Source organism: Oryctolagus cuniculus, chromosome 7 (assembly GCF_964237555.1).
Source record: "Oryctolagus cuniculus chromosome 7, mOryCun1.1, whole genome shotgun sequence".
Lineage (NCBI taxonomy): Eukaryota > Metazoa > Chordata > Mammalia > Lagomorpha > Leporidae > Oryctolagus > Oryctolagus cuniculus.
Genome location: NC_091438.1, coordinates 163655399 through 163667345, shown reverse-complemented (window position 1 = coordinate 163667345; position 11947 = coordinate 163655399). Strand labels below are relative to the sequence as shown.

General features: G+C 71.7%; 1 protein-coding gene across 1 annotated transcript in view; it reads left to right on the top strand.

Annotated features, from left to right (window-relative positions):
• The first annotated feature begins 1989 nt into the window (after positions 1–1989).
• The window catches only part of SKI (SKI proto-oncogene), a 56377-nt gene continuing 46419 nt past the window's right edge, over positions 1990–11947 (top strand). Inside the window, exon 1 of the mRNA XM_051839298.2 lies at positions 1990–3725. Coding sequence (XP_051695258.1) covers positions 2757–3725 — 969 coding nt within the window. The 5' untranslated portion in view covers positions 1990–2756. The remainder of the gene's footprint in view (positions 3726–11947) is intronic.

Below are 11947 nucleotides of genomic sequence, written 5' to 3'. Positions count from 1 at the left end.
CGGGAGACCGCCCCCGGGGCTCTCAGACCCGAGCTCTCAGACACGCAGCCCTGCTCCCCGAATCCCAACCTTCTCCCGGGAGCCACCTGTGCCCCCGCACGCAGATGCCCGCCCCGCCTCCTGGGACAGGGGCTGTCCCCACGCGTGCAGCCTTGGGGCACCCAGGTCTCCCAGGCTGAGAGGGCACCGTCCCTGCCACGCCTTCCCCCAGCGCCCGGGCAGTTTGGGCCCACTCATCTGGAGGGAAGTGGCCGCCGCCCCCCTCGGCCGGGCACAGCGCAGCCTCCAGGCCTCGGGAACGCTGCCTCCCCCCAGGCCGTCCTGCTCTGGGGACCAGCGTGGTGGGACACCTGGTGGCATCTCACCGTGGGCCTGGACACAGCAGGTGGACACCAGCTGCCAGCTGCCTCCAGTCACGCAGGGGTCCTGGGGCTGGCCCTGGCCGGAGCTGGGCACAGGGCCTGCTCTCCTGCCCACATGGCAGCCAGTGTGGGGTCACAGGGCTGGCGACGGTGGTGTGGCGCTGCTTGGCCATCACCCCCTACCAAGCAGGTCCTGAGGGTGCCAGGACCCCTGCTCACGCTGCCACTACCCATCCCCGCATGGGGTGCAGCCACCCAGGCTCATGTGGCACCGGGGGTGTGCGGGCTGGCCCCGTGGTGAGGGACCCGGGCGTGTGCGGGCTGGCCCCGTGGTGAGGGACCCGGGCGTGTGCGGGCTGGCCCCGTGGTGAGGGACCCGGGCGTGTGCGGGCTGGCCCCGTGGTGAGGGACCCGGGCGTGTGCGGGCTGGCCCCGTGGTGAGGGACCCGGGCGTGTGCGGGCTGGCCCCGTGGTGAGGGACCCGGGCGTGTGCGGGCTGGCCCCGTGGTGAGGGACCCGGGACGTGTGCGGGGCGACCCCGTCCTGAGGGACCCGGGACGTGTGCGGGCTGGCCCCGTGGTGAGGGACCCGGGGGTGTGCGGGCTGGCCCCGTGGTGAGGGACCCGGGGGTGTGCGGGCTGCCCCGTGGTGAGGGACCCGGGGGTGTGCGGGCTGCCCCGTGGTGAGGGACCCGGGGGTGTGCGGGCTGGCCCCGTGGCGAGGGACCCGGGGGTGTGCGGGCTGCCCCGTGGTGAGGGACCCGGGGGTGTGCGGGCTGGCCCCGTGGTGAGGGACCCGGGCGTGTGCGGGCTGGCCCCGTGGTGAGGGACCCGGGGGTGCGGGCTGGCTCCGTCCTGAGGGACCCGGGACGTGTGCGGGGCGACCCCGTCCTGAGGGACCCGGGACGTGTGCGGGGCGACCCCGTCCTGAGGGACCCGGGACGTGTGCGGGGCGACCCCGTCCTGAGGGACCCGGGGCGTGTGCGGGGCGGTCCCGTCCTGAGGGACCCGGGACGTGTGCGGGGCGACCCCGTCCTGAGGGACCCGGGGCGTGTGCGGGGCGGTCCCGTTGGGCATGGGAGGCGGCGTGCACCCGCCCAGATCGGCTCCTCGGCGAGGCTGCGGTTGTTGCGGGGCCCTGTGGGTTTTGTTGAGGCCCGGGGGCGGCGGCAGCGGCGGGACGGGCGTCTTCCCAGCCGCGCAGGAAGCGGCCTCGGCCGGAAGGGGGGCCCCGGGCGCCACCGCCTCCGCCTCCGCCAGCGGCCTTCGGGTGGGCGGGGCCGAGGGGAGCCGAGCGGCGGCCGAGCGGAGCCGAGCTCCCGACGGGCCGACACGAGCGGAGCCGACTCCTCTGCGGGTGGTCCCGAGCGGCGGCCGAGCGCGGCCGAGCGCGGCCGAGCGCGGCCGAGCGGGGCCGAGCGGAGCCGAGCCCAGCCCAGCCCGGGCGGGGGAGAGCGCGTTCCTGGAAGAGCGCGGCTGCGGCGCGGGTCACATTCTTGGCCGGCGCTCGGGCTGAGGCGGACGCACGGCAACAAACAGCGCGGGGGGCGGGCCGGCGGCGCGGGGCGGGGCGGCGCGGGGCGGGGCGGCGCGGCGGCGGCGTGAGCTCAGCGCCGGGCGCTCAGTCCGAGCCGGAGCGAGCCGCCGGGAGGATGTGCGCCGAGCGCCCCGAGCCCCGCGCCGCCTCGGCCGCCGCCGCCGCCTCGGCCGCCGCGCTCTGAGGGCCGCGGGCAGAGGCGCCTCCGCCGCCCGGAAGCCGCGGGCGGGGGCGGCGGGCGGGCGGGCGGGCCGGGGGCCGGCGGCGGGCGAGACGCGGCCGGCCAGCGCCGCCGGGACGAGCCGGGCGGGCGCCGCGCGGTGGGAGGAGCGGGGCGGCGGCGGCGCGCCGCGCGAGGACGGCCCGGCGGGCCCCGCGCCCGCGCCCCCGCTCCTCCCGGGGCCCTCGGCCTCGGCCGCCGCGGCGATTCGCGCCTCGCGGCGCCGGCACCTGCCCGCGCGCCCCCCGCGAGCCCCGGGCCCGCGAGCGTTGGCGTTGGCGTTGGCGGCGCGCGCCGGGGCATGCCCCGCGCCTAGAGCCCGGGGGGCGCGCGGGGGGCGCGCGGGGGGCCCGGGCGGCGGCGGCGGGCGCGGCGCGGGGCGCGTGGATGTGGCGCCGGGCCCGGGCGGCGGCGGCGGCGGGCTCCAGCGGCGGGACCCCTTCGCCCCGCCCGCCTTCCCCTTCGCGCCCCCGGGCGAGGCCGAGGCCGCGGCCGTGATCGGCCGGGAGCCGGCTGCGGGGGGCGGCCGGGGCCGGGGCCGCGGGCGCCGCCGGGGCGCGCGGGGCGGCGGCGGCGGCGGGGGGCGAGGGGGCCCGGGCGCGCGGGAGCGGGAGCGGCCCGGGGAGCCCGGGCGCGCCATGGAGGCGGCGGCGGGCGGCCGCGGCGGCTTCCAGCCGCACCCGGGGCTGCAGAAGACGCTGGAGCAGTTCCACCTGAGCTCCATGAGCTCCCTGGGCGGCCCGGCCGCCTTCTCGGCGCGCTGGGCGCAGGAGGCCTACAAGAAGGAGAGCGCCAAGGAGGCGGGCGCGGCCGCGGTGCCGGCGCCGGTGCCCGCGGCCGCCGAGCCGCCGCCCGTGCTGCACCTGCCCGCCATCCAGCCGCCGCCGCCCGTGCTGCCCGGGCCCTTCTTCATGCCGTCCGACCGCTCCACCGAGCGCTGCGAGACCGTGCTGGAGGGCGAGACCATCTCGTGCTTCGTGGTGGGCGGCGAGAAGCGCCTGTGCCTGCCGCAGATCCTCAACTCGGTGCTGCGCGACTTCTCGCTGCAGCAGATCAACTCGGTGTGCGACGAGCTGCACATCTACTGCTCGCGCTGCACGGCCGACCAGCTGGAGATCCTCAAAGTCATGGGCGTCCTGCCGTTCTCCGCGCCCTCGTGCGGGCTCATCACCAAGACGGACGCCGAGCGGCTGTGCAACGCGCTGCTCTACGGGGGCGCCTGCCCGCCGCCCTGCAGGAAGGAGCTGGCGGCCAGCCTGGCGCTGGGCCTGGAGCTGAGCGAGCGCAGCGTGCGCGTGTACCACGAGTGCTTCGGCAAGTGCAAGGGGCTGCTGGTGCCCGAGCTGTACAGCAGCCCCAGCGCCGCCTGCATCCAGTGCCTGGACTGCCGCCTCATGTACCCGCCGCACAAGTTCGTGGTGCACTCGCACAAGGCCCTGGAGAACCGGACCTGCCACTGGGGCTTCGACTCGGCCAACTGGCGGGCCTACATCCTGCTGAGCCAGGACTACACGGGCAAGGAGGAGCAGGCGCGGCTCGGCCGCTGCCTGGACGACGTGAAGGAGAAGTTCGACTACGGCAACAAGTACAAGCGGCGGGTGCCCCGGGTGAGTGTCCCCGCGCCCGCCGCGGCCGGGGTGGGGGGCGTTGTGCAGGGCGGCTGAGGGCCGAGCGAGCGCACGGCCGGGGAGGGAGGCCCTCCTTCCCGGCCCCCCTCCCCCGGGGTGAGCCCTGGCGGCGGCCAGCCGGGGGCCGGGCCTGGGGGGCTGGGAGAGCCGGCCGAGGCACGCAGCTGTTGCATGCAGAGGCGGGCGCGGCGCGGGGAAGGAGGCCTGCCCCAGCTGGGGGAGGTCGGATCTGGCAGAGCCAGGCCAGGAGCCCCAGACCCGGGTCCTCCGTGGGGCCTGCTCAGGCTCCAGGCCCAGGGCTGCCCGCCCTTGGTCCCCAGCCGGCGGCCTGGTGCTGGTTCCAGCTCCTTGTTTTGTGCTTTGAAGTCTTGGGACACAAACGCGAGAACGGAGCCAGGTGTCCAGGCTGCGGTGGCCCGCGGCCGAGACTTGGCGTCTCCTGGGCCTGCCGGGGAGTGAGTCCCAGAGCCCCGTGGAGGGCCAGGGCCAGGGCTTGGTTTCCTGCTTTCCCTCCCTGCCAGGCGCAGGCCGGCGTGGGGGCTCTGGCCTGGCGCCCCGGCCGCGCGCGGGAACTGCTCACTGGGTCCTCGGGGACTTTGGGCTGTACCCTCCCCACCCCTCCCCCACGCCCGCCTGGGCAACTTTTCTTCTGGACGCCGGCTTATTAAGGCGCACACGCGGACTGCTGCGTGGGCTCAGCCATTCTTGGGAGGCCTAATTAACGCAGCCGCCGCATCAGACTTCTTTTCTGAGCCCGTGAATAGATGCTGCGGCCGGTCCTCTCTGGGCGCCCCTCCAGCCAGTGTCAGCCGCCGGGAGGAGGGGCGGGGGCGGGGGCCGGCGCCCGGGGAGGCCAGGCCCCGCGGTGTGCAGAGGGGGGGCTGTGGCGGCTGTGACGGGCGCCCCTCGCCTGCCGGCGGCCGTTGTGTTTGGGGTGCCCACCCCCACTAGCTCGTGTGGCCCGAGGAAGCCACGTGTGCGGGGCGCGGGGAGCGCGCACGTCACGGGGCTGCGGAGCGGGGAGGAGGGTCTGGGCTGAGCAGGGCGTGTCTGTGTGCGTGTGTGTGCATGTGTGTACGTGTGCGCGCGTGTCTGTCTCGTGTGTCTGTGCATGCGTGTCTCCGTGTCTGCATGCATGTATGTGTATGTGTGCGCATGGGTCTTGTGTTTGTGTCTGCGTGTGTGGGTACATGTGTGTCTTGGTGTGCACGCGTGTGTCTTGGTGTGTCGTGTGTGCATGCATGTGGGTGTGCGCCTGTCTTGTGTCTGCATGTGTGTACATGTGTGTCTTGGTGTGTACGCGTGTGTCTTGGTGTGTGTCGTGTGTGCATGTGTGTGTGTGTGTCAGCTCTGGGTCATGTGTGGCTGTGGTCTTCCTGTCTCCCTGGCCTTCCCTGAGGGCCCGGCAGCTGGCCTGCAGGGCCCAGGTCACCTGCTTCTCCCTCCCGCAGCCCCCTGCGGTGAGCCCTGTGGCATCGCCAGAACCCAGGTGCTGCCTGGGAGGAGACAGGACGGTGGCCTGGCCTGTGACGGTGCGCGGCCTCTGGGCATCTCGGTGGGTGGGCTGAGCTGCCTCTCCAGGCATCTTTGCTGACCAGGGAGACCGCCCCCTGGGCACCTGGGTGCTCCAGGCCCCCGTGGTGGCCGTGGCTGGGGTCCCTGCACCCCCAGGGCTGGCCTGCGTCCTTGGTGGCACCTGCTCCGCCACTCTGGCCCCTCCCTGGGGGTCCTTCACACCCCCCGGGACGTGTGTGCGTGCCGGGCGGAGAGAGGGCGTCCCTGTAGGTGGGCACTGGGCCCACGGCTGCCTGGACCCCCAGGTCCTGGAGGCGTGGCCTGGGATGGCCCCTCCCTCCCAGGGCTCCTCCCACTTGCCTCCTGACAGCTTTTTCATGGACGTGTGTTGCTCCTGTCACGTGTGTGTGACGTGTGGAGACGTTTGATCTGCTGAGGATGAGGGTCGAAGGAACAGTGTCTGGGGCTCTGTGTAGGCTCTGCTGGACGGGGCTGGCCGCGGCCGCTGCCTGCCGGTTCTGGGAGTGTGGGGAGGCTGCTGGTGGTCCCAGTGGTAAGGCCTCGCTGGGCCGGCCGCCTGGCTGTGGCGCGGTCGTGGTTCCTGTGGTCACCCCCACGTGAAGCCGAGTGTGGAGGGAGCTCGCGCAGCCTCGGGCCCTGTGTCCCAAGGCCAGCGTCCCTTGTCTAGGTGCAAGGGCTGCTGGTCTTCCTGATGCCCATCTGTGTCCAGCGGCGGCCCCCGAGAAGGGACCTGCTGAGTGTCCTGCCGAGTGTGGGCTCCGCGCTGCCCCTGCGTGGCTGTGTGGCCTGGGTTTCCTCGTGTGTACACTGGGACGCGTAGCGTGTTGGTTTCCGGGGGTTGTGTGCTAACGTGGGGGTTCCCAGACGGACGCACACAGGGCTGAGCCTGCCCTCTCCCGCCGTGCCGTGGGCAGCCGCCTGGCCCTCCGCCTGGGGTGCCGTGGGCAGCCGCCTGGGCCTCCGCCTGGGGTGCGTGTCGCCGGGAGCCACGTGCTGCCCTCCCGAGGGCCACCAGGAAGCTCTGACGCCAGTTTGGATTCTCGGTTCTTCGTGCTTCAGACACGAAGTCTGAAGTCTCCCGTGAAAGCCAGTGTTTGCGCGGTTCTGTGCGCGCGGGGCGGCGCGGGCGGGGGCCGTGTGGGTCTCAACTCCTGGGCGTCGGCCCGTGCTGGGTGAGGGCTCCCGCTCCCGGCCAGCGCGGCCCGGCCGCCCGAGCCTGCAGCTGTGTGTGGGGTGACGGTGGCTTCCAGGTGGGGTCCAGGAGGGTGCGCCGGACGCAGGAGCCCTCTCGCAGGGAGCTGACCTTTGCGCTTTCGGGCCGGCTGTCCGGGAGGGGCCTCGTCGGGAACCCGCGCACCCGGCCGCCTCTCTGCAGCCCGGGTCCGAGACCAGCTGCCTGCTCTCTGGGGCTGTGGCCACCTGGACGCCTGAGCCCAGGCCGCGCTTCCCGAGGCCCGTGTTTGCTGCCCGGTGCTGCTCTGGGCTTGCCTGGGTGATTCCTTGCTCTGGGAGCCTCCGATGGCCGCGTGCCAGGCCGGCGGGCTCCGAGCCCCCCGCGGCCTCGGGACGGTGTTTCGGGGAGCCCTGGCGCGGCCGGCGGTCGTTGGGCGCTTCCTCTGCGGCGGCAGACAGGATGTGCAGCAGGAGGAAGTCTGCTGTAGTGTGAAGCGGCCCCGCCCGGGCCGGGCTGTGGTGTCGCCGGCGGGCGGCGGTTCCGGGGCCCGCGCCCTGGCTGTCTGGCAGGAGGTGTCCACGGCGCCGGACTCGGTGGCAGCAGCGTGTCTTTCTAAGGATTGCGAAAGCCGGAGGACTCCTCCAGGGGAGGGATTGTGCAAGCCTCAACCGAAATGTTTTCAAAAAGTTGCTTTGTTTTGAGTCAAAACACAGAGGCCGGTCATTTCCTTGAGATCTGGGAGAACCGAAAGGAGGAAGTGCCTCATCCTTCGGGGTCTCCCTCCCGGCCGCCGGGCTGGGCCGGGCCTGGGAGGGCGTCGTGGGGGCGAGTGGGGGCTGGGCGGGGGGCGGGGTGTGTGGGGGGGGCAAGTGGGGGCGGGGGCCGAGCGTAAGGCGGGGGCCGAGCGTAGGGCGGGGGCCGAGCATAGGGCGGGGGCCGAGTGGGGCCGGTGGGTGGGCTGCCCTTCCTTGCGGTGTCTTTGCGGTCTGGCGTGGGTTTCAGTCTGCTCCCGGGGGCCGGCCTGTAGGGGCCCAGCGAAGGTCTTCCCCTGCCCTCCCCGCCGGCCCCCTGGACACTGGTCACTCTAAGGGCAGGTGCTCCCGTGTCAGGGCCACGTCAGGACTCCCCAGGAAGCACCTAGCTCGTCCCGGGGGCGCCGCGGCGGGTGTCAGCTCTCAGGATGCTGGAGGGGGGTTGCGCCTGCGTCCTCTCGGTGGACGGCACTGAGAGCGCCCTGCGTGCCCGCACGCCCGCGTCTGCTCTCGGAGGTGGCGTGGATTTTGAGTGAGGTCGCGGGGGATGATGGTGAACCCTGGAAGGTGACTGGCCCCGCGTGCTGCCGGGGCTCAGCGTGGGCCTGAGCAGCCGGATTCCGTCTCGACGCTTGGTGTTCGCGTCTTCTCTGTTTGCTTCGTGGATTCACAGCTGCAGGCCACACCTGGGGAGGCCCGGTGTGGCGTGCGGGGGTGGACGCAGGGCGGGCAGCTGAGACCCGCTAGGCCGTGTGGTGGCGGGCGCTGTAGGGCACGGTCACGGTTGGGTCCCCAGTTCCGGGCCGCGATGAGGGGCTCTTCCGGGCTTTTCCTGGGTGCCCGAGTTCCTGTTAGACTTTGAACAAAGTGGGTCTCAGAATGGCCCGGGGAGGCTTCCCGGAAGGCACTGGAGTGCTCCGCTTGGCTGGCGGGCGCGGCCTGGTGTTCCTCCCGGCCCGCGGCCAGCGCTCTGGCGACTGGCAGGGAACCCGGCTTCCTGCTGGGCCCACTGGGCCGCCTCTTCCAGAGCGTTGTGGCGCCCGGCCGGCATTCAGGCAGGCCCGGAGGGTCAGGACCCCGGGGGCGGCGCAGCTGAGCTGAGGCCCGGGCGCTGCCTGGGCTCTGGTGCGGCCCTTCTTGCTCCTGAGTCACCCGCGCCGACAGCGATGCCATCCCAGCTCTGCGGGGCCGCCGGGTGCTCCGTGCCTGTCCACGCTCCCTGCCCCCGAGCCACTCGGGGCTCCTCCCTCGGCGTCCTCAGGGCCAGCTGTTGGGGTCCACCGTGTGGGCTGCCCGGGGGCCGCCTGACACCGGCTGACTTCCAGGCTTGGGGGGAACTTAGCAGCAGAGTTCGGGCCCCCCACCCTGTAACATTGTTTCCTCCCACGCAGGAGCGTGTCTCGCCCGGGCTGGGGGAGGCCGAGGGCGGCGGCAGCTTCCGGCCCCTTCCTGCCCCTTCCGTGGACTGTGCCCTGGGTGACTGGGGACAGCGCTGCTTGTGCTGTGGCGTGTGGGTCCCCCCCGCCTGTGAGCGGGGTTCCTGGTCCCCTGTTTTGGAAACAAGGCTGCCCGGGGCCCCGCGGGAGCTCAGCTGACGCCGCTGGCCGGGCCCCTGGGCTGGGGCCTCCTGATTGGAGCCTGCCTGGCTCGCCGGTCAGCACCGCGTGCGGACAGCCCGGTGCTCTCTGCCCCGCGGGGCTGCTGCGTGGTCAGTGTGTGAGGCTGGCCTCCCCTGCCCCGCTGGCCCCAGGACGTTTGCTTGAGGCACCCTCCGTGTCCGGAGAACCCAGACCTTGCTTGGCACGGCTGTGGCTTGCCCGCCCCACGGCCCTGCCCTCAGGAGGCCTCTGCGTGTCTCCCTGTGCCTCTGGCCCGACTTGACACCCTGGGGTGGCCCCGCCTGGACCCCTGGGTGCTGACCACTCCCTGCGCCCAGTGGGGTCGGCACCCTGTGGCTGGGGTACCTCCTTCCCTGTCTTGTCGCACCCTGAAGTGTGTGTGAGGTGGGGGCACCCTGGTCTGTGTGTGGGGGGCACTCTGTGTGGGGGGGGCACACTGGTGGGGCACACTGTGTGTGTGTGTGTGGTGGGGGGCACACTGTGTGGGTGAGTGGTGGGGGCACACTCTGGGTGGGTGGGTGGTGGGGGACACACTGTGTGTGAGTGAGTGGTGGGGGGCACACTCTGTGGGTGTGGGGGGGCACACTGGTGGGGCACACTGTGTGTGTGAGTGGTGGGGGCACACTCTGGGTGGGTGGGTGGTGGGGGACACACTGTGGGTGAGTGGTGGGGGCACACTCTGGGTGGGTGTGTGGTGGGGGGCTCTGTGTGTGGGTGTGGGGGGCACACTGGTGGGGGGCACACTCTGGGTGGGTGGGTGGTGGGGGACACTGTGAGTGAGTGGTGGGGGGCACACTCTGTGTGGGTGTGGGGGGGCACACTGGTGGGGCACACTCTGTGTGTGGTGGGGGGCACACTGTGTGGGTGAGTGGTGGGGGCACACTGGGTGGGTGGGTGGTGGGGGACACACTGTGGGTGAGTGGTGGGGGCATACTCTGGGTGGGTGTGTGGTGGGGGGCTCTGTGTGTGGGTGTGGGGGGCACACTGGTGGGGGGCACACTCTGGGTGGGTGGGGGTGCACCCTGGCATCTGGGGCTGCTCCCGGCTTTGGGGCCCTCTCAGGAAGCAGAGAGAGCAAGCCAGGGACTGGTGCCTGTGTGTTAGGTGAGTGTGGGGTCTGGACTCTGACCCCTGGCTCCAGTGGGCGGAGGAGCAGGTGGGCAGGGTGGGGCGGCCTCTGCGCTGCAGGAAGCCGTGCGCGGGGGTGCTGAGGGCCTGTGACCGCAGTGACTGGACGAGGGGCCCTGTGGGAGCCCTGGGCCCAGGACCCCACCTCCCCTGCTCTGTGGTGCCTCAGGTCTCGGCCAGGCCCTCCCTGGACGCACGCACGGACCTGGCGGGAGGGGCCCTCCCCGGTGCTGTGGTGCCACCGGCCAGGGCCACGGCCACGCTGGCGCCCGCTCCACCTCACCTGCCTCCTCCCGCATCCAAGTCGAGTGATATGCAAATGTAGTCAATTAAGCGAGGGGATTTTAATTAGCAGTTTAAGTTCATGTGTGAAGTGCCTTGCCTTAATTACTTGACAGTTTTGTTGTAAATTTGCTAAGTTTTTTTTTGCAGAACTATCAAAACTGTGATTTTTTTTTAACATCCTTGTACTCAGTAAGTGTCACCCAGCTTGCCTGACCCTGGTGGGTTTTGTCTCCACTTAGGAAGCTCTCGGAGCCGTGACAGCAGGGCGCTCCCAGGGTTGCCCGAGGACGGGCGGCAGCCGGGACCTGCCTCAGTCCTGGCCTGGGGTCCCGGGGTGGGGTGGGGTGGGGTGGGGGAGCCGTCCTCATGGCCTGGGGGCGCGGCAGGCGAGGGCAGTGCGCGTACTGGGGACGCCTGGAGTGGTCAGGAAGGGCCCCCAGCAGGGCGGTCACCGAGCCCGGCGTGGGGTCACGTGTGGACGTGGGTGGTGAGGGGCCCTGCCAGGGTGTCCCCGTGGGGGTGGGGTGGTTCCTGGGGTTGACAGTTTAACTGGGCCGCCGGCCGCTGCTGTGGGACATCGCCAGGTGTGTGGGTGGGGAGATCCCTTGTGGTTTAGTGCCCCCGTTGCCTGATTAGACTTACTGTATCTAGTGTAGACAGGATCTTAACTCTGGTCTGAACAGCCTTACTTACATTGTGGTTCCTTTGGCAGTAAAGCGAAGAGCAGAAGCCTGGCTCTCCCAGGCCCCCGAAGCAGGGTCCAAGGGCGGCCCCGCTCCACTCTGGCCACCCCGGCCTCGCGCTGGGCTGGGGGACGGTACCGCCGGGCAGCGCACACAGGGCTGTCGCATGGAGGGGAGTGGTTCTGACCCAGCTTCTCAGAGTAGCCTTGGAGATACGGCTGTGGCCAGGAACTTCCCACAAGTGAGCGCCACAGCGGCGTGCTGTGCGGGTGCCCTGGCGCCCCGTGGGGACATGGTGTGGGCAGTGGGCCCAGGGACGAGACTCAGGCTTGGGCCTCTGGACAGGGGTTCCTGGGCCCACCAGGGCCACTGTGAAAGGAGTCGGTGGGTTTTGAGGTGCGGGGCTCTGTTGAATGCCATGGGCCTGAAGGGCTGGGGTTGTCCCTGGTGACGGGCCAGCTGACGGGGGCCATGAGGCGTTGTGTCCTCGCGGGTGTCCCTTGAGGTCCCCGGGGGTGGGGAGGCAGCGCAGACTCCGCTCCCTGTCGGATGAGCTGGGTGAGCGCGGTGGTGCCTGGAGTCACGGAGGGTGGGTGGCTTCCTCCCAGATGCCTGGTAGCTCGGGCTGGGTGGAGGCCAGGAGCCCAGAGCTCAGTCTGCCGCCTCCCAGGGAAGCTGGAGTTGGGAGCATCCTCCCCGAGCCACCGTGATGCGGTGAAGGTGAGGCCCGGGTGCCTCCTGTCCTTCCAGGGCGGGGAGCAGACCCCCGGGTGCCCCTCGGGCGAGGGGTTTGCAGAACTCTGGGGTTGCCCCCACCCCCCATGGCCTCTGATGTTTTCTGCTTGAACTTGGAGGACGCCAAGGCAGAGAACCAGGAGGCTGGGGGCCCCTGGCGGCGAGGCCACCGGTGCTGGGTTCCCTGCCCCTCTGCCGGGACCAGCCAGGAGGGCTCGTCTCCCACTGCTGTGAGCTCGGGGCCTTAGAAACACGGGTTTCAGGCCCACGGCAGTCGTGTCGCGAGATC